Source organism: Coregonus clupeaformis, unplaced genomic scaffold (assembly GCF_020615455.1).
Source record: "Coregonus clupeaformis isolate EN_2021a unplaced genomic scaffold, ASM2061545v1 scaf0832, whole genome shotgun sequence".
NCBI classification, from domain to species: domain Eukaryota; kingdom Metazoa; phylum Chordata; class Actinopteri; order Salmoniformes; family Salmonidae; genus Coregonus; species Coregonus clupeaformis.
In genome coordinates, this window is record NW_025534287.1 from 17341 (window position 1) to 40000 (window position 22660).

The window sequence follows — 22660 nt, forward strand, 5'->3', positions numbered from 1 at the left end:
CGTTACCCTTCCTAACCCTCTAACGTTACCCTTCCTAACCCTCTAACGTTACCCTTCCTAACCCTCTAACGTTACCCTTCCTAATACCCTTCCTAACCCTCCAACGTTACCCTTCCTAACCCTCTAACGTTACCCTTCCTAACCCTCTAACGTTACCCTTCCTAACCCTCTAACGTTACCCTTCCTAACCCTCTAACGTTACCCTTCCTAACCCTCTAACATTACCCTTCCAACCTCCAACGTTACCCTTCCTAACCCTCTAACGTTACCTTCCTAATACCCTTCCTAACCCTCTAACGTTCCTTTCCTAACCCTCTAACGTTACCCTTCCTAACCCTCTAACGTTACCCTTCCTAACCCTCTAACGTTACCCCCTAACCCTCTAACGTTACCTTCCTAACCCTCCAACGTTACCCTTCCTAACCCTCTAACGTTACCCTTCCTAACCCTCTAACGTTACCCTTCCTAACCCTCTAACGTTACCCTTCCTAACCCTCCAACGTTACCCTTCCTAACCCTCTAACGTTACCCTTCCTAATACCCTTCCTAACCCTCTAACGTTACCCTTTCTAACCCTCTAACGTTACCCTTCCTAACCCTCTAACGTTACCCTTCCTAACCCTCTAACATTACCCTTCCTAACCCTCTAACGTTACCCTTCCTAACCCTCTAACGTTACCCTTCCTAACCCTCTAACGTTACCCTTCCTAATACCCTTCCTAACCCTCTAACGTTACCCTTCCTAACCCTCTAACGTTACCTTTCCTAATACCCTTCCTAACCCTCTAACGTTACCCTTCCTAACCCTCTAACGTTACCCTTCCTAACCATCTAAAGTTACCCTTCCTAACCCTCTAACGTTACCCTTCCTAACCCTCTAACGTTACCCTTCCTAACCCTCTAACGTTACCCTTCCTAACCCTCTAACGTTACCCTTCCTAACCCTCTAACGTTACCCTTCCTATCCCTAAAACCTCATCCTAACCCACCTCTCTCTCTCTCTCGCCCACCCTTGGAGCAACAAAGTTAGCAGTTTAACAGGGTGTTAGTAGCAGTCCGTTCCCCCCTCCCTACCTATCCCTCACCTCTGGAGCAACAAAGTTAGCAGTGTAACAGGGTGTTAGTAGCAGTCCGTTTCCTCCTCTCAGCTGCTTGGAGAAACCAAAGTCACATATCCTGATAGAATCAGGGTTCCCACTGTCGTCCATATAGAGGATGTTACTGGGCTTTAAGTCCCTATGGACAACCTAGAGAAGAGAGAGGGAGGGGGAGGAGAGAGGACGAAGGAGGAGCGTGAGGGAGAGGAGGAGAGCGAGGGGAGGAGGAGTAGAGCGAGGGGGGGGGGAGGAGTAGAGCGAGGGAGGGGAGGAGGAGAGCGAGGGAGGGGGGAGGAGGAGAGCGAGGGAGGGGGAGGAGGAGAGCGAGGGGAGGAGGAGGAGGGAGGAGAGGAGGAGGGAGCGAGGGAGGGAGGGGAGGAGGAGGAGAGCGAGGGAGGGGAGGAGGAGGAGGAGCGAGGGAGGGGAGGAGGAGGAGAGCGAGGGGAGGGAGGAGGGAGGGAGGAGGAGGAGGGAGGAGGAGGAGGAGGAGAGGAGGAGGGAGCGAGGAGGAGAGGGAGGGAGGAGGAGGAGAGCGAGGAGGGGAGAGGAGGAGAGGAGGAGGGAGGAGGAGGAGGGAGGGGGAGAGGAGGAGAGCGAGGGAGGGGAGAGGAGGAGAGGAGGGAGGGGGAGGAGGAGAGCGAGGGAGGAGGAGGAGAGCGAGGGGAGGAGGAGGAGAGCGAGGGAGGAGGAGGAAGCGAGAGGGAGGAGGAGAGGGGAGGAGGAGGAGAGTGAGGGAGGGGAGGAGGAGAGCGAGGGAGGGAGGAGGAGGAGAGTGAGGGAGGGGAGAGGAGGAGAGCGAGGGAGAGGAGGAGAGCGAGGGGAGGGGAGAGAGGAGGAGAGCGAGGAGGGGAGGAGGAGGAGAGCGAGGGAGGGGGGAGGGGAGAGCGAGGGAGGGGAGGAGGAGAGCGAGGAGGGAGGGGGAGGAGGAGGAGAGAGGGAGGGAGAGCGAGGGAGGGAGGAGGAGCGAGGAGGGAGAGAGGAGGAGGAGAGCGAGGGAGGAGAGGAGGAGGAGAGCGAGGGAGGAGAGGAGGAGGAGAGCGAGGGGGAGAGGAGGAGGAGAGCGAGGGGAGGAGGAGGAGAGCGAGGGAGGGGAGAGGAGGAGAGCGAGGGGAGGGGGGAGGAGGAGAGCGAGGGAGGGGAGGAGGAGGAGAGGCGAGGGAGGGGAGGAGGAGGAGAGCGAGGAGGGAGGGGGAGAGAGCGAGGGAGGGGAGGAGTAGAGCGAGGAGGGGGAGGAGTAGAGCGAGGGAGGGGGGAGGAGGAGGAGCAAGAGGGCAGAGGGAAGGAGGGAGGGGGGTAGAGAGGGAGGAGGGAGAGAGAGGTCAGACAAAAATACACCCCCCCACGGCGTGCCATTCTCACCCCAGTCTACAGTGGGTTGTGTGTAGATGTGAGTTTCTTCATGCTGTGTGTCAGTCTTACCCCTTGACAGTGCAGGTGGTGGACAGTCTTGGTTATAGTGTAGAGAACAGAGCTTGCTTCTCTCTCTGAGAAGAACTTCTGTCTGAGGATCTTATCCAGTAACTCTCCTCCCTTCATCAGTTCTGTTACCACATACACATACCTGCCCTCGTCATACACCTAACACACACACACACACACACACACACACACACACACACACACACATTAATACACTGGGCTGCCAATACATACAGACAGAGACCCAGTTTGGGGGTAACAGTAACAGTTTGGGGGTAACAGCAACAGTTTGGGGGTACAGTAACAGTTTGGGGGTAACAGTAACAGTTTGGGGGTAACAGTAACAGTTTGGGGGTACAGTAACAGTTTGGGGGTACAGTAACAGTTTGGGGGTACAGTAACAGTTTGGGGGTAACAGTAACAGTTTGGGGGTACAGTAACAGTTTGGGGGTACAGTAACAGTTTGGGGGTAACAGTAACAGTTTGGGGGTACAGTAACAGTTTGGGGGTAACAGTAACAGTTTGGGGGTAACTAACAGTTTGGGGGTACAGTAACAGTTTGGCAATTAGTATTAGTACTTCAGTCTCCTCTATTTTCTCAAAACTAAGACCATCGCAGAAACAAAGCCGGTTCTGCCGAGTTGTTCAGTTACTGGAGGAAGGAAAGAGAGGAAGGTTCCACACCACTCTCTCACTTCAGTATTTTACCTAGTTATTTACAGATTATCTCATTTTACGCTTTTGTAGCTTTGTCAACTAGTTGTGGTCAACTACTTGTGGTCCCGTGTAGCTCAGTTGGTAGAGCATGGCGCTTGCAACGCCAGGGTTGTGGGTTCGATTCCCATGGGGGACCAGTATGAAGAAAATGTATGCACTCACTAACTGTAAGTCGCTCTGGATAAGAGCGTCTGCTAAATGACCCAAAACAAAACAAAACTACGTGTGTGTTTTCTATACCTGTTCTCACCTCTCCCTGTAGGCTTTACAAACACTACCCACCCCTTGGCTGCAACTCTTCTAATTTAGTATACTCTGCGTGCACAACCCATGTGGAATTCCTGGTCTCTGGCAGCGCTTGGAACCTGCCGATCTGCGGTCAAGAAAGCAAAGTTCATCTCAGCCTGTGCTGCCCTTCAATCCCTAGACTTTTTGGCCCTGACAGAGACATCACCCCAGAGAACACTGCTACTCCAGCTGCTCTCTCTTCATCTGACTACGATTTGTCTCATAGTCCGAGAGCATCTGGTCGTCGTGGTGATGCCACAGGGCTACTCATTCCTCCTAAGGAGAGACTTTCTCATTTCTCCCTCTCTCACCTGTCCATCTCCTCATTTGGATTCCATGCTGTCGCTGTCACTTGTCCACTCAAGCTTAACATTGTTGTCATCTATCGCCCACCAGGTGCCCTTGGAGAGTTCCTCAATGAGCTTGACACCTTGATAAGCTCATTTCCTGATGATGGCTCACCGCTCTTCGTACTTGGCGACTTCAACCTCCCGACGCCTGCCTTGGATTAATATATTTCCAACACTCTCTTTCCACCTCCTTGCCTCTTTTGACCTCACCCTTTCCCAGTCCCCTACAACTCACAAGGCAGGCAATACGCTTGACCTCATCTTTACTAGAGTCTGTTCTCCTACTAATCTCACTGTAACCCTCCTCCAGGTCTCTGATCACTACTTTGTTTCCTTTTCTGTCTCCCTTTCCTCCAACCATAACCACTCAGCCCCTACTCAGATGGTCATGTGCCGTCTCAATCTCCTCTCTCTCTCTCCCACTACTCTCTCCTCTTCTATCATATCATCTCTCCCTTCTGCTAAATCCTTCTCCCTCCTGTCTCCTGATTCTGCCTCATCGACCCTACTCTCCTCTCTTTCCGCATCCTGTCCCCTTTCCTCCCGGCAGGCTCGGCCCTCCCCATCTGCTCCGTGGCTGAGTGACTCATTTCGAGCTTACAGAAGAGGGCTGCGGGCAGCTGAGCGAAAACAGAGGAAAACTAAATTTACGGAGGACCCATCATCCTTTCACTCCCTCCTCTCTACCTTTTTACCTCTTCCTCTGTATCTGCTGCTAAATCCACTTTCTATCACTCTAAATGTCAAGCTTCTGCCTCTAACCCTAGGAAACTCTTTAAGACATTCTCCTCCCTCCTTAATCCTCCCTCTATGCTGACCACTTTGTCAACCACTTTGACGACATCCGCTCCTCATTCACTCAGCCTATTGAGTCCACTGGTCCCCTATGCCTTGACCTCTTTCTTCCCTCTCTAGATGAAATCCTACAACTAGTGATGTCCGGCTGCCCGACAACCTGCCCGCTCGATCCCATCCCCTCCTCCCTTCTCCAGACCATCTCTGGAGACCTTCTCCCATTCCTCACTTCCCTCATCTCATCCTTGACCACTGGCTGCGTCCCCTCTGACTTCAAAAAGGCCTGAGTCGCTCCCCTCCTCAAGAAACCAACACAACTCATCTGACGTCAAAAACAACAGACCTGTTCCTTTCTTTCTTTTCTTTCCAAAACACTTGAGCGTTCTGTCTCTGATCAACTCTCTCGTTATCTCTCAATCTTCTTGACCCTAACCAGTCAGGCTTCAAGATGGGTCACACAACCGAGAATGCTCTTCTCTGTGTCACGGAGGCTCTCCGTACTGCCAAAGCTGATTCTCTCTCCTCTGTTCTCATCCTCCTAGATCTATCCGCTGCCTTCGACACCATGAAACGTCTGATCCTCCTCTCCACCCTCTCAGGGCTGGGCATCTCAGGCTCTGCACTCTTGGATTGCATCCTACCTGGTAGGCCACTCGTATCTGGTAGGCCACTCCTACCAGGTGACGTGGAGAGGATCTGTGTCTGCACCACGTACTCTCACTACTGGTGTCCCCCAGGGCTCGGTTCTAGGCCCTCTCCTCTTCTCTCTATACACCAAGTCACTCGGCTCGGTCATATCCTCACATGGTCTGTCCTATCATTGCTACACGGATGACACTCAACTACTTTTCTCCTTTCCCCCGTTCTGACACCCAGGTGGAGACTGCATCTCTGCGTGCCTGGCAGATATCTCAGCTTGGATGTCGGCCCACCACCTCAAGCGCAACCTTGACAAGACGGAGCTGCTCTTCCTCTCGGGGAAGGCCTGCCAGCTCTAAGACCTCTCCATCACGGTTGACAACTCCACGGTGTCCCCCTCCCTGAGTGCAAAGAATCTTGGCGTGACCCTGGACAACACCCTGTCGTTCTCTGCAAACATCAAAGCAGTGACTCGCTACAGCAGGTTCATGCTCTACAACATCCGTAGAGTACGACCCTACCTCACACAGGAAGTAGAGCAGGTCCTATTCCAGGCAATTATCATCTCCCATCTGGACTACTGCAACTCTCTGTTGGCTGGGCTGCCTGCTTGTGCCATTAAACCCCTGCAACTTATCCAGGATGCTGCAGCCTGCCTGGTGTTCAACCCTACACCCCAACCTGAGTCCCTACCTTCAGGCTATGCTCTAACCCTACACCCCAACCTGAGTCCCTACCTTCAGGCTATGCTCCAACCCTACACTCCAACCTGAGTCCCTACCTTCAGGCTATGCTCCAACCCTACACCCCAACCTGAGTCCCTACCCCCAGGCTATGCTCCAACCCTACACTCCAACCTGAGTCCCTACCTTCAGGCTATGCTCCAACCCTACACCCCAACCTGAGTCTCTACCTTCAGGCTATGCTCCAACCCCTACACTCCAACCTGAGTCCCTACCTTCAGGCATGCTCCAACCCTACACCCCAACCTGAGTCCCTACCTTAGGCTATGCTCCAACCCCTACACCCCAACCTGAGTCCATACCTTCAGGCTATGCTCCAACCCTACACCCCAGCCTGAGTCCCCTACATTCAGGCTATGCTCCAACCCTACACCCCAACCTGAGTCCCTACCTTCAGGCTGATGCTCCAACCCTACACCCCAACCTGAGTCCCTACCTTCAGGCTATGCTCCAACCCTACACCCCCAACCTGAGTCCCTACCTTCAGGCTATGCTCCAACCCTACACCCCAACCTGAGTCCCTACCTTCAGGCTATGCTCCAACCCTACACCCCAACCTGAGTCCCTACCTTCAGGCTATGCTCAAACCCTACACCCCAACCTGAGTCCCTACCTTCAGGCTATGCTCAAACCCTACACCCAAACCTGAGTCCCTACTTTCAGGCTATGCTCAAACCCTACACCCCAACCTGAGCACTCTGTTCTGCCACCTCTGGTCTCTTGGACCTCCCACCCTTACGAGAGGGCAGCTCCCGCTCAGCACATAACTAGCTAAGCCTAAATGGTACAAATGATAATGATTATAGTAGAGTAATATAGTTAGCGTCTATGCTAAATTGTCATAAATTCTCCGCTCAGCTGGTAGAGCACGGCGCTTGTAATGCCAAGGTAGTGGGTTCGATCCCCGGGACCACCCATACACAAAAATGTATGCACGCATGACTGTAAGTCGCTTTGGATAAAAGCGTCTGCTAAATGGCATATTATTATTATTATTACCATAAGGTCTCAGACTCCAGGATGGGAAAATGCTTAACAAGAAAGAAACGGATGAAAACAGAAGATGACCATGAGACCCTAACCCTAACCCTAACCCTAACCCGAAACCCTATGTTGTATTTGAAATAGTTCATCTGTTGTCAATTTCTATTCTGACTTGTAATGTTGAAAAGGGGAGGAAAAAGACCCCCCTCTATCAGAATTAGCTAGGCTACTCACTATACTAATGATAGGCCACAGATTTGAGTCACCGCAATTAAAATGGTTTTACTATGTATTGCATGTTTGAGGAGATTAGATACTGTTATAAATGTGTGTAACTTAACATGAATAAATGGCCAGAAGGTTTCCACATTCTTTTAAGGTATATATTTTTTAGAAGTTCTAGGGTTCTATAAGCTATACGTTTTGAGGTCCTACCAAGGATCATTTAGCTATTTGATTTTGAATTTTAAGACCCCTTGAAGTATCCCCAAAAAATATGTAAAAATTATTTGGTGAAACATTGAATTTGGTTTTCCTGCAATTAGCCCATACAAACGCATTGAATAACAGATTCACTACATGGAACAACAGATAGTCCTTACTGCTATTAGCCCATACAAACACATTGAATAACAGATTCACTACATGGAACAACATATAGTCCTTACTGCTATTAGCCCATACAAACACTTTGAATAACAGATTCACTACATGGAACAACAGATAGTCCTTACTGCTATTAGCCCATACAAACACATTGAATAACAGATTCACTACATGGAACAACAGATAGTCCCCAAAAAATCTAAAGGAAGTTAGTTCTGAAGTGTCTGTCTGTATATCTGAGAGATAAGAAACATCGGGAATGTTATTATTTTTTTTACATGTATTTGACACCTTATTTTTGGCACTAAACTATCTCCATATACACTTCTATTAAACTTTTCAACTGGTACCGGGGGACATTCAGACGAGTCTTGTGAGGCTTGTGGGCATCCTAGAGCAAAACAACCGACATGTATGTGTTCGTGAGACTCTCACCTACAGTGGGGGAAAAAAGTATTTAGTCAGCCACCAATTGTGCAAGTTCTCCCACTTAAAAAGATGAGAGGCCTGTAATTTTCATCATAGGTACACGCCAACCATGACAGACAAATTGAGATTTTTTTTCCAGAAAATCACATTGTAGGATTTTTAATGAATTTATTTGCAAATTATGGTGGAAAATAAGTATTTGGTCAATAAACAAAAGTTTCTCAATACTTTGTTATATACCCTTTGTTGGCAATGACACAGGTCAAACGCTTTTCTGTAAGTCGTCACAAGGTTTTCACACACTGTTGCTGGTATTTTGGCCCATTCCTCCATGCAGATCTCCTCTAGAGCAGTGATGTTTTGGGGCTGTCGCTGGGCAACACGGACTTTCAACTCCCCTCCAAAGATTTTCTATGGGGTTGAGATCTGGAGACTGGCTAGGCCACCCCAGGACCTTGAAATGCTTCTACGAAGCCACTCCTTCGTTGCCCGAGCGGGGTGTTTGGGATCATTGTCATGCTGAAAGACCCAGCCACGTTTCATCTACAATGCCCTTGCTGATGGAAGGAGGTTTTCACTCAAAATCTCACGATACATGGCCCCATTCATTCTTTTCCTTTAGCACGGATCAGTCGTCCTGGTCCCTTTGCAGAAAAACAGCCCCAAAGCATGATGTTTCCACCCCATGCTTCACAGTAGGTATGGTGTTCTTTGGATGCAACTCAGCATTCTTTGTCCTCCAAACACGACGATTTGAGTTTTTACCAAAAAAGTTCTATTTTGGTTTCATCTGACCATATGACATTCTCCCAATCCTCTTCTGGATCATCCAAATGCACTCTAGCAAACTTCAGACGGGGCCTGGACATGTACTGGCTAAAGCAGGGGGACACGTCTGGCACTGCAGGATTTGAGTCCCTGGCGGCGTAGTGTGTTACTGATGGTAGGCTTTGTTACTTTGGTCCCAGCTCTCTGCAGGTCATTCACTAGGTCCCCCCGTGTGGTTCTGGGATTTTTGCTCACCGTTCTTGTGATCATTTTGACCCCCACGGTGTGAGATCTTGCGTGGAGCCCCAGATCGAGGGAGATTATCAGTGGTCTTGTATGTCTTCCATTTCCTAATAATTGCTCCCACAGTTGATTTCTTCAAACCAAGCTGCTTACCTATTGCAGATTCAGTCTTCCCAGCCTGGTGCAGGTCTACGATTTTGTTTCTGGTGTCCTTTGACAGCTCTTTGGTCTTGGCCATAGTGGAGTTTGGAGTGTGACTGTTTGAGGTTGTGGACAGGTGTCTTTATACTGATAACAAGTTCAAACAGGTGCCATTAATACAGGTAACGAGTGGAGGACAGAGGAGCCTCTTAAAGAAGAAGTTACAGGTCTGTGAGAGCCAGAAATCTTGCTTGTTTGTAGGTGACCAAATACTTATTTTCCACCATAATTTGCAAATAAATTCATTAAAAATCCTACAATGTGATTTTCTGGATTTTTTTCCTCTATTTGTCTGTCACAGTTGACGTGTACCTATGATGACAATTACAGGCCTCTCTCATCTTTTTAAGTGGGAGAACTTGCACAATTGGTGGCTGACTAAATCCTTTTTTCCCCCCACTGTATACTGAGATCATGTGACAGATCATGTGACACTTAAATAAAGTCTACCTGTGTGCAATCTAAGTGTCACATGATCTCAGTATACAGTGGGGAAAAAAAGTATTTAGTCAGCCACATTGTAGGATTTTTTATGAATTTATTTGCAAATTATGTTGGAAAATAAGTATTATTTTATTATTATTTATTATTTAAGTAAACTAAGGCAAACTTCAGACGGTCATGTATATGTGCTTTCTTGAGCAGGGGGACCTTGCGGGCGCTGCAGGATTTCAGTCCTTCACGGCGTAGTGTGTTACCAATTGTTTTCTTGGTGACTATGGTCCCAGCTGCCTTGAGATCATTGACAAGATCCTCCCGTGTAGTTCTGGGCTGATTCCTCACCATTCTCATGATCATTGCAACTCCACGAGGTGAGATCTTGCATGGAGCCCCAGGCCGAGGGAGATTGACAGTTATTTTGTGTTTCTTCCATTTGCGAATAAGCACCTCATGCCCACCGTGAAGTATGGTGGAGGATCTGTGATGCTGTGGGCCTGTTTCTCTTCCAAAGGCCCTGGGAACCTTGTTAGGGTGCATGGCATTATGAACGCTTTGAACTACCAGGACATTTTAAATAAAAACCTGATGGCCTCTGCCAGAAAGCTGAAGATGGGTCGTCATTGGATAATGATCCAAAACATGTGGCAAAATCTACACAAAAATGGTTCAGCAGTCACAAACTCAAGGTCCTCCCATGGCCATCTCAGTCCCCAGACCTCAACCCAATCGAAAACCTGTGGGGCAAGCTAAAGAGGAGAGTGCATAAGAGAGGACCCAGGACACTGGATGATCTAGAAAGATTGTGCAAAGAAGAATGGTCAAAGATCCCTCTCTCTGTGTTCTCCAATCTTGTGAAATGTTATAGGAGGAGATTAAGTGCTGTCTTGTTGGCAAAAGGGGGTTGTACAAAGTATTAACATCAGGGGTGCCAATAATTGTGGGACACATGATTTCAAGTTTTTTTTTTTCTAAATGTGTGATTTTTGTTTTTTTACACCAAAGTAATGTACTTAAATAAAAGGTTGGATTTTTCTCTTTTTTTGCATTTGGGTTCTATGTTGTTTAATAAAAAATGAGAATTTTTGGAAGTCCTTGACCACATCTTAAACAGGGGTGCCAATAATTGTGGAGGGCACTGTACCTTTTTCCCTCACTGTATACAGGGGGGTACCGGTGCAGAGTCAATGTGCGGGGGCACCGGCTAGTTGAGGTAGTTGAGGTAATATGTACATGTGGGTAGAGTTAAAGTGACTATGCATAAATAATTAACAGAGTAGCAGCAGCGTAAAAAGATGGTAAAAAGATGGGGTGGGGTGGGGGGGCAGTGCAAATAGTCAGGTTAGCCATGATTAGCTGTTCAGGAGTCTTATGGCTTGGGGGTAGAAGCGGTTGAGAAGCCTTTTCGACCTAGACTTGGCGCTCCGGTAGCGCTTGCCGTGCGGTAGCAGAGAGAACAGTCTATGACTAGGGTGGCTGGAGTCTTTGACAATTTTGAGGGCCTTCCTCTGACACCGCCTGGTGTAGAGGTCCTGGATGGCAGGAAGCTTGGCCCCAGTGATGTACTGGGCCGTACGCACTACCCTCTGTAGTGCCTTGCGGTCGGAGGCCGAGCAGTTGCCATACCAGGCGGTGATGCAACCAGTCAGGATGCTCTCGATGGTGCAGCTGTAGAACTTTTTGAGGATCTGAGGACCCATGCCGAATCTTTTCAGTCTCCTGAGAGAGGGAATAGGCTTTGTCGTGCCCTCTTCACGACTGTCTTGGTGTGTTTGGACCATGATAGTTTGTTGGTAATGTGGACACATTTACATTTACATTCTAGTCATTTAGCAGACGCTCTTATCCAGAGCGACTTACAGCCCCCGTCGATGAGAATGGGGGCGTGCTCAGTCCTCTTTTTTTCCCTGTAGTCCACAATCATCTCCTTTGTCTTGATCACATTGAGGGAGAGGTTGTTATCCTGGCACCACACGGCCAGGTCTCTGACCTCCTCCCTATAGGCTGTCTCATTGTTGTCGGTGATCAGGCCTACCACTGTTGTGTCGTCGGCAAACTTAATGATGGTGTTGGAGTCGTGCCTGGCCATGCAGTCATGTTTGAACAGGGAGTACAGGAGGGGACTGAGCACCCCTGAGGGGCCCCCGTGTTGAGGATCAGCGTGGCTGATGTGTTGTTACCTACCCTTACCACCTGGGGGCGGCCCATCAGGAAGTCCAGGATCCAGTTGCAGAGGGAGGTGTTTAGTCCCAGGATCCTTAGCTTAGTGATGAGCTTTGAGGGCACTATGGTGTTGAACGCTGAGCTGTAGTCAATGAATAGCATTCTCACGTAGGTGTTCCTCTTGTCCAGGTGGGAAAGGGCAGCGTGAAGTGCAATAGAGATTGCATCATCTGTGGATCTGTTGGGGCGGTATGCAAATTGGAGTGGGTCTAGGGTTTCTGGGATAATGGTGTTGATGTGAGCCATGACCAGTCTTTCAAAGCACTTCATGGATACAGACGTCAGTGCTACGGGTCGGTAGTCATTTAGGCAGGTTATCTTAGTGTCCTTGGGCACGGGACTATGGTGGTCTGCTTGAAACATGTTGGTATTACAGACTCAGTCAGGGACTTGTTGAAAATGTCAGTGAAGACACTTGCCAGTTGGTCAGCACATGCTCGGAGTACACGTCCTGGTAATCCGTCTGGCCCTGCGGCCTTGTGAATGTTGACCTGCTTAAAAGTCTTACTCACATCGGCTACGGAGAGCGTGATCACATAGTCATCCGGAACAGCTGATGCTCTCATGCATGCTTCAGTGTTGCTTGCCTCAAAACAAGCATAGAGGTGGTTTAGCTCGTCTGGTAGGCTTGTGTCACTGGGCAGCTCGCGGCTGTGCTTCCCTTTGTAGTCTGTAATAGTTTTCAAGCCCTGCCACATCCGACGAGCGTCAGAGCCGGTGTAGTACGATTCAATCTTAGTCCTGTATTGACTCTTTTCCTGTTTGATGGTTCGTCAGAGGGAATAGCGTGATTTCTTATAAGCGTCCGGGTTAGAGTCCTGCTCCTTGAAAGCAGCAGCTCTACCCTTTAGCTCAGTGCAGATGTTGCCTGTAATCTATGGCTTTTGGTTGGGGTATGTACGTACGGTCACTGTGGGGACGACGTCATCGATGCACTTATTGATGAAGCCAGTGACTGATGTGGTGTACTCCTCAATGCCATCGGATGATCCCGGAACATCTTCCATTCTGTGCTAGCAAAACAGTCCTGTAGCTTAGCATCTGCGTCATCTGACCACTTTTTTATTAACCGAGTCACTGGTGCTTCCTGCTTTAGTTTTTGCTTATAAGCAGGAATCAGGAGGATATAGTTATGGTCAGATTTGCCAAATGGAGGGCAAGGGAGAGCTTTGTACGCGTCTCTGTGTTTGGAGTAAAGGTGGTCTAGAGGTTTTTTTTCTCCTCTGGTTGCACATTTAACATGCTGGTAGAAATTAGGTAGAATGGATTTAAGTTTCCCTGCATTAAAGTCCCCGGCCACTAGGAGCGCTGCCTCTGGATGAGCGTTTTCCTGTTTACTTATGACCTTATACAGCTCATTGAGTGCAATCTTAATGCCAGCATTGGTTTGTGGTGGTAAATAGACAGCTATGAAAAATATTGATGAAAACTCTCTTGGTAAATAGTGTGGTCTACAGCTTATCATAAGACACTCTACCTCAGGCGAGCAAAACCTCGAGACCTCCTTAGTATTTGATTTTGTGCACCAGCTGTTGTTTACAAATATACACAGACCCCCACCCCTTGTCTTACGGGAGTCAGCCGTTCTATCCTGCCGATGTAGCATATATCCCGTCAGCTGTATGTTGTCCATGTTGTCGTTCAGCCACGACTCGGTGAAACATAAGATATTACAGTTTTTAATGTCCCGTTGGTAGGATAACGTAATCTTAGGTCATCTAATTTATTTTCAAATGATTGAACATTAGCTAATAGGATTGATGGAAGAGGCATCCCCACATCATGCTGTGGGGGATGTTCTTCATCGGTGTGGGGGATGTTCTTTGAATCTTCAAAGTGGTAGGCATGTTGTGTAAATCAAATGATGTAAACCCCCCAAAAATCCATTTTAATTCCAGGTTGTAAGGCAACAAAATAGGAAAAATGCCAAGGGGGGTGAATACTTTCGCAAGCCACTGTACCTTAATAGAAAATGACTCAGGTAAAAGTTAGTCACCCAATAAAATACTACTTGAGTAAAAGTCTAAAAGTATTTGGTTTTACATATACTTAAGTATTGAAAGTAAATGTAATTGCTAAAATATACTTAGTATCAAAAGTAAAAGTAGAAATCATTTCAAATTCCTTATATTACGCAGACCAGACGGCACCATATTATTTGTTTATTTACAGATAGCCAGGGGCACACTCCAACACTCAGACACCATTTACAGATAGCCAGGGACACACTCCAACACTCAGACATCATTTACAGATAGCCAGGGGCACACTCCAACACTCAGACATCATTTACAGATAGCCAGGGGCACACTCCAACACTCAGACATCATTTACAGATAGCCAGGGGCACACTCCAACACTCAGACATCATTTACAGATAGCCAGGGGCACACTCCAACACTCAGACATCATTTACAGATAGCCAGGGGCACACTCCAACACTCAGACATCATTACAGATAGCCAGGGGCACACTCCAACACTCAGACATCATTACAGATAGCCAGGGGCACACTCCAACACTCAGACATCATTTACAGATAGCCAGGGGCACACTCCAACACTCAGACATCATTTACTAACGAAGCATGTGTGTTTAGTGAGTCCGCCAGATCAGAGGCAGTAGGGATGACCAGGGATGTTCTCTTGATAAGTGAGTGAATTGGACCATTTTCCTGTCCTGCTAATCATTCAAAATGTAACGAGTACTTTTGGGTGTCAGGAAAAATGTATGGAGTAAAAAGTACATTATTGTCTTTAGGAATGTAGTGAAGTAAAAGTTGTCAAAAATATAAATAGTAAAGTACAGTACAGATAACCCAAAAAAACGACTTAAGTAGTACTTCAAAGTATTTTTACTTAAGTATTTTACACTGCTAATTAGATTTCTGCGGGGCCGCGAAATCGACTCTAGGGGGTTAATGGTTTATAATTCCTTTACAAATGATTAAATAACCGTTAACAACGTAATTATAACCCCTTTATAAACCCTTTACAAATGAAACCTTATTGTAAAGTGTTACCACTAGCTCTGATCTTGCTGATAGCTATTTTATTGAGGAAAATCTACTTACTATGACTGTGATACAGTATGTGGTTGTTCCACCTAGCCATTTTAAGATGACTGCACTAACTGCAAGTCGCTCTGAATAAGAGCGTCTGCTAAATGACTAACAGTTTGGGGGTACAGTAAGTTTAGGGGTAACAGTTTGGAGGTACAGTAGGTTTGGGGGTACAGTAAGTTGGGGGTACAGTAAGTTTGAGGATACAGTAACAGTTTGGGGGTAACCGTAAGTTTGGTAGTACAGTACGTTTGGGGGTAGAGTTTGGGGGTACAGTAAGTTTGGGGGTACAGTACGTTTTGGGTACAGTTTAGGGGTAACAGTTTGGGGGTACAGTAAGTTTGGGGGTAACAGTTTGGGGGTAACAGTTTGGGGGTACAGTAAGTTTGGGGGTACAGTACGTTTAGGGGTAACAGTTTGGGGGTACAGTAAGTTTGGGGGTACAGTAGGTTTGGGGGTACAGTAAGTTTGGGGGTAACAGTTTGGGGGTACAGTAAGTTTGGGGGTCCAGTACATTTGGGGGTAACAGTTTGGGGGTAACAGTTTGGGGGTACAGTAAGTTTGGGGGTAACAGTTTGGGGGTACAGTAAGTTTGGGGGTACAGTAAGTTTGGGGGTACAGTAAGTTTGGGGGTAATAGTTTGGGGGTACAGTAAGTTTGGGGGTAACAGTTTGGGGTACAGTAAGTTTGGGGGTACAGTAAGTTTGGGGGTAACAGTTTGGGGGTACAGTAAGTTTGGGGGTAACAGTTTGGGGGTACAGTAAGTTTGGGGGTAACAGTTTGGGGGTACAGTACTTACGTCTTTGAGTGTGATGATGTTGGGGTGTTGTCCGTATCTCATCAGAATCTCAATCTCCTCCGATGGATCCCTCTTCCCCTTATCTATTATCTAGAGAGACAGACATTCAGCTGAGGATCTGGTTAGAACAGGTTTACTTGGTTACTTTCAGTTGACTTGGGTTACATAACTAGTTATATGCCATGCAAATATTTCTTTAATCTTTCTATATGAACTGGGTAGAGTTGCAGAAGGTTCCCAAATTCCCAGAAGTCCCGGTTGGAAGATTACTGGGAATCTTTTTGGGGAAAGTGACCAGCATTTTGGAGCAGCATCACAGTAGTGAACAGCATTTTGGAGCAGCATCCCAGTAGTGATCAGCATTTTGGAGCAGCATCCCAGTAGTGAACAGCATTTTGGAGCAGCATCCCAGTAAGCATCACAGTAGTGATCAGCATTTTGGAGCAGCATCCCAGTAGTGATCAGCATTTTGGAGCAGCATCACAGTAGTGATCAGCATTTTGAACTATGGAGCAGCATCACAGTAGTGATCAGCATTTTGAACTATGGAGCAGCATCACAGTAGTGATCAGCATTTTGGAGCAGCATCACAGTAGTGATCAGCATTTTGGAGCAGCATCACAGTAGTGATCAGCATTTTGAACTATGGAGCAGCATCACAGTAGTGATCAGCATTTTGAACTATGGAGCAGCATCACAGTAGTGATCAGCATTTTGAACTATGGAGCAGCATCACAGTAGTGATCAGCATTTTGAACTATGGAGCAGCATCACAGTAGTGATCAGCATTTTGAACTATGGAGCAGCATCACAGTAGTGATCAGCATTTTGGAGCAGCATCCCAGTAGTGATCAGCATTTTGGAGCAGCATCCCAGTAGTGATCAGCATTTTGGAGCAGCATCCCAGTAGTGATCAGCATTTTGAACTATGGAGCAGCATCCCAGTAGTGATCAGCATTTTGAACTATGGAGCAGCATCACAGTAGTGATCAGGATTTTGAACTATGGAGCAGCATCACAGTAGTGATCAGCATTTTGAACTATGGAGCAGCATCACAGTAGTGATCAGCATTTTGGAGCAGCATCCCAGTAGTGATCAGCATTTTGGAGCAGCATCCCAGTAGTGATCAGCATTTTGGAGCAGCATCCCAGTAGTGATCAGCATTTTGAACTATGGAGCAGCATCACAGTAGTGATCAGCATTTTGAACTATGGAGCAGCATCCCAGTAGTGCTCAGCATTTTGGAGCAGCATCCCAGTAGTGATCAGCATTTTGAACTATGGAGCAGCATCCCAGTAGTGATCAGGATTTTGAACTATGGAGCAGCATCACAGTAGTGATCAGCATTTTGGAGCAGCATCACAGTAGTGATCAGCATTTTGGAGCAGCATCACAGTAGTGATCAGCATTTTGAACTATGGAGCAGCATCACAGTAGTGATCAGCATTTTGAACTATGGAGCAGCATCACAGTAGTGATCAGCATTTTGGAGCAGCATCCCAGTAGTGATCAGCATTTTGGAGCAGCATCACAGTAGTGATCAGCATTTTGAACTATGGAGCAGCATCACAGTAGTGATCAGCATTTTGGAGCAGCATCCCAGTAGTGACCAGCATTTTGGAGCAGCATCCCAGTAGTGATCAGCATTTTGGAGCAGCATCCCAGTAGTGATCAGCATTTTGGAGCAGCATCACAGTAGTGATCAGCATTTTGGAGCAGCATCCCAGTAGTGATCAGCATTTTGGAGCAGCATCCCAGTAGTGATCAGCATTTTGGAGCAGCATCACAGTAGTGATCAGCATTTTGGAGCAGCATCCCAGTAGTGATCAGCATTTTGGAGCAGCATCACAGTAGTGATCAGCATTTTGAACTATGGAGCAGCATCACAGTAGTGATCAGCATTTTGGAGCAGCATCACAGTAGTGACCAGCATTTTGGAGCAGCATCCCAGTAGTGATCAGCATTTTGGAGCAGCATCCCAGTAGTGATCAGCATTTTGGAGCAGCATCCCAGTAGTGATCAGCATTTTGGAGCAGCATCCCAGTAGTGATCAGCATTTTGGAGCAGCATCCCAGTAGTGATCAGCATTTTGAACTATGGAGCAGCATCCCAGTAGTGATCAGCATTTTGAACTATGGAGCAGCATCACAGTAGTGATCAGGATTTTGAACTATGGAGCAGCATCACAGTAGTGATCAGCATTTTGAACTATGGAGCAGCATCACAGTAGTGATCAGCATTTTGGAGCAGCATCCCAGTAGTGATCAGCATTTTGGAGCAGCATCCCAGTAGTGATCAGCATTTTGGAGCAGCATCCCAGTAGTGATCAGCATTTTGAACTATGGAGCAGCATCACAGTAGTGATCAGCATTTTGAACTATGGAGCAGCATCCCAGTAGTGCTCAGCATTTTGGAGCAGCATCCCAGTAGTGATCAGCATTTTGAACTATGGAGCAGCATCCCAGTAGTGATCAGGATTTTGAACTATGGAGCAGCATCACAGTAGTGATCAGCATTTTGGAGCAGCATCACAGTAGTGATCAGCCATTTTGGAGCAGCATCACAGTAGTGATCAGCATTTTGAACTATGGAGCAGCATCACAGTAGTGATCAGCATTTTGAACTATGGAGCAGCATCACAGTAGTGATCAGCATTTTGGAGCAGCATCCCAGTAGTGATCAGCATTTTGGAGCAGCATCACAGTAGTGATCAGCATTTTGAACTATGGAGCAGCATCACAGTAGTGATCAGCATTTTGGAGCAGCATCCCAGTAGTGACCAGCATTTTGGAGCAGCATCCCAGTAGTGATCAGCATTTTGGAGCAGCATCCCAGTAGTGATCAGCATTTTGGAGCAGCATCACAGTAGTGATCAGCATTTTGGAGCAGCATCCCAGTAGTGATCAGCATTTTGGAGCAGCATCCCAGTAGTGATCAGCATTTTGGAGCAGCATCACAGTAGTGATCAGCATTTTGGAGCAGCATCCCAGTAGTGATCAGCATTTTGGAGCAGCATCACAGTAGTGATCAGCATTTTGAACTATGGAGCAGCATCACAGTAGTGATCAGCATTTTGGAGCAGCATCACAGTAGTGACCAGCATTTTGGAGCAGCATCCCAGTAGTGATCAGCATTTTGGAGCAGCATCCCAGTAGTGATCAGCATTTTGGAGCAGCATCCCAGTAGTGATCAGCATTTTGGAGCAGCATCCCAGTAGTGATCAGCATTTTGGAGCAGCATCCCAGTAGTGAGCTACTAGCCAGACTCCTACTGTGATGCCATGAGTTGTTTTCCTGCCCTCTGCTGGTACAGATGGGAACTGCTCCATAGACTCAGTGTAGTAATCACAGATATCCTATTCATGGTAATATGTCCTTCTATGATAGCAACATCAGTATAATATATAGATGTACAGTGTGTTACCATAACAGTGTGTTAGCTACACTCTCCGCCATATGGATTTGGACAGTGAAGCTAAAACATTTAATTTGGCTCTATACTCCAGCATTTTAGATTTGAGATTGAATGTTTCATATAGGCCTCAGAGAGGGTATTTCCATATCTGTTTTACCATTTAGAAAAGAAAGCACTATGTATCTAGTCCCCCCATTTGAAAAAGCCAACAGGAACCTCTTCAATGAACTGTGGGGAGGTCAAAATAACTATATCCCAAATCTATTCAATTCAAAATGTAAATAATTTCTACTTGACATTATCATTCAGACCTTATGATCTACGCCATCAGAATGCGCAGCTGAACACTATGCTGGAAACACTCGGTTTGTTATTTTAACTAAAACATAAACAATCTTTGTTAAAAATAAATACTGAACGTGTTTTTGCATGGATTCCACGACACGGTTAGCTTTTAACAGCTAGGACCGCTATTTCTTGTCCCGGAATCCCGCTTAACTGACAGGTTAAAGTCTGCTTGAAAGAGCCGCTAACCTAGCTAAGCTGATAACTTTAAATCAAATCAAATGTTATTTGTCACATACACGTGTTTAGCAGATGTTATAGCGGGTGTAGCGAAATGCTTGTGCTTCTAGCTCCGACAGTGCAGTAATATCTAACAATTTCACAACATATACCCAATACACACAAAACTAGTAAGGAATGGAATTTAAGAATATATACATTTATGGACGAACAATGACAGAGCGGCATGGACTAAGATACAGTAGAATATTATAGAATAGAATGCAGTATATACATATGAGATGAGTAGTGCAAGATATGGAAACATTATTAAAGTGACTAATGTTCCATTTCTTAAAGTGGCCAGTGATTTCAATAGGCAGCAGCAGCCTCTAATGTGCTAGTGATGGCTATTTAACAGTCTGATGGCCTTGAGATATAAGCTGTTTTTCATTCTCTCGGTCCCAGCTTTGATGCACCTGTACTGACCTCGCCTTCTGGATGATAGCGGGGTGAACAGACAGTGGCTCGGGTGGTTGATGTCCTTGATGATCTTTTTGGCCTTCCTGTGACATCGGGTGCTGTATGTGTCTTGGAGGGCGGGTAGTTTGCCCCCGGTAATGCGTTCGGCAGACCGCACCACCCTCTGGAGAGCCCTGCGGTTGTGGGCGGTGCAGTTGCCGTACCAGGCGGTGATACAGCCTGACAAGATGCTCTCAATTGTGCATCTGTAAAAGTTTGCGAGGGTTTTAGGTGACATGCCAAATTTCTTCAGGCTCCTGAGGTTGAAGAGGTTCTGTTGCGCCTTCTTCACCACACTGTCTGCGTGGGTGGACCATTTCAGTTTGTCAGTGATGTGTACGCAGAGGAACTTGAAGCTTTCCACCTCCACTGCAGTCCCGTTGATGTGGATAGGGGCATGCTCCCTCTGCTGTCTCCTGAAGTCCACGATCATCTCCTTTGTTTTGTTGATGTTGAGTGAGAGGTTATTTTCCTGGCACCACACTCCCAGAGCCCTCACCTCCTCCCTGTAGGCGGTCTCGTCATTGTTGATAATCAGGCCTACTACTGTTGTGTCATCTGCAAACTTGATGATTGAGTTGGAGGCGTGCTTGGCCACGCAGTCATGGGTGAACAGGGAGTACAGGAGGGGGCTGAGCACGCACCCTTGTGGGGCCCGTGTTGAGGATCAGCAAAGTAGAGATGTTGTTTCCTACCTTCACCACCTGGGGGCGGCCCGTCAGGAAGTCCAGGACCCAGTTGCACAGGGCGGGGTTCAGACCCAGGGCCTCAAGCTTAATGATGAGCTTGGAGGGTACTATGGTGTTGAATGCTGAGCTATAGTCAATGAACAGCATTCTTACATAGGTATTCCTCTTGTCCAGATGGGATAGGGCAGTGTGCAGTGTGATGGCGATTGCATCGTCTGTGGATCTATTGGGGCGGTAAGCAAAGTGGGTCTAGGGTGACAGGTAAGGTAGAGGTGATATGATCCTTGACTAGTCTCTCAAAGCACTTCATGATGACAGAGGTGAGTGCTACAGGGCGATAGTCATTTAGTTCAGTTACCTTTGCTTTCTTGGGTACAGGAACAATGGTGGACATCTTGAAGCATGTGGGAACAGCAGACTGGGAAAGGGAGAGATTGAATATGTCCATAAACACACCAGCCAGCTGGTCTGATCATGCTCTGAGGACGCAGCTATGGATGCCGTCTGGGCCGGCAGCTTTGCGGGGGTTAACATGCTTAAATGTCTTACTCACGTCGGCTACGGAGAAGGAGAGCCCACAGTCCTTGGTAGTGGGCCTCATCAGTGGCACTGTGTCATCCTCAAAGCGGGCGAAGAAAGTGTTTAGCTTGTCTGGAAGCGAGACGTCAGTGTCGGCGACGTGGCTGGTTTTCCTTTTGTAGTCCGTGATTGTCTGTAGACCCTGCCACATACGTCTGGTGTCGTGCCAATGAGTCTTTCAACTGCAACCCCAACCCCAACCCTAACCCCAACCCCAACCCCAACCCCAGCCCTAGCCCTAACCCTAGCCCTAACCCTAGCCCTAACCCTAGCCCTAACCCTAAACCTAGCCCTAGCCCTAGCCCTAACCCTAGCCCTAACCCTAGCCCTAACCCTAGCCCTAACCCTAACCCTAACCCTAGCCCTAACCCTAGCCCTAACCCTAACCCTAGCCCTAGCCCTAGCCCTAGCCCTAACCCTAGCCCTAACCCTAGCCCTAACCCTAGCCCTAACCCTAACCCTAGCCCTAGCCCTAGCCCTAACCCTAGCCCTAACCCTAGCCCTAACCCTAGCCCTAACCCTAACCCTAACCCTAGCCCTAGCCCTAGCCCTAACCCTAACCCTAGCCCTAACCCTAACCCTAGCCCTAACCCTAACCCTAGCCCTAGCCCTAGCCCTAACCCTAGCCCTAACCCTAACCCTAACCCTAACCCTAACCCTAACCCTAACCCTAACCCTAACCCCAACCCTAGCCCTAACCCTAACCCCAACCCTAACCCTAACCCTAGCCCTAACCCTAACCCTAACCCTAGCCCTACTCTTTTACCCAGGCTTTTATCCATTATTTTATCCTTAAAGAAAGCTAATTTGGCAACGATTGGGCGCTCATATCTCTGTCCTCTTTGTCCGAAACGGTGTACACGTTCGAGTTAGATTTTGTCGACAGCTTCGCGTGGGATCTGAAGCGCTGTAAGGAGGAACTCCCTCACTACACCCTCAGGAACTTCTCCTTCGTTCTCTTGGATACCAGTAAGTAGAAGATTTTCTCTCATAGATCTAGTCTGTTTGTTAAGTAAGGCTTCTCTCAGGAAGATGTTCTCCTTCTGAAGTTCCTTAACGTCCGTTTCCGTCTTATTGTCCCTTTAGCGTGATTGTTTCCTTCTCCATTATGGCATCTTAATCGTCTCTCATCTCAAGGCTCCTTCATCTCT

The 22660-nt window shown here is 47.5% G+C and overlaps 1 protein-coding gene across 1 annotated transcript in view; it reads right to left on the reverse strand.

Annotated features, from left to right (window-relative positions):
* Nucleotides 1-894: 894 nt before the first annotated feature.
* The window catches only part of LOC121559819 (ribosomal protein S6 kinase alpha-6), a 96319-nt gene continuing 74553 nt past the window's right edge, over nt 895-22660 (reverse strand). The window contains exons 15-17 of the mRNA XM_045216866.1: nt 15801-15890; nt 2517-2675; nt 895-1247 (exon numbers count right to left, since the gene is read on the reverse strand). Coding sequence (XP_045072801.1) covers nt 1071-1247; nt 2517-2675; nt 15801-15890 — 426 coding nt within the window. The 3' untranslated portion in view covers nt 895-1070. The remainder of the gene's footprint in view (nt 1248-2516; nt 2676-15800; nt 15891-22660) is intronic.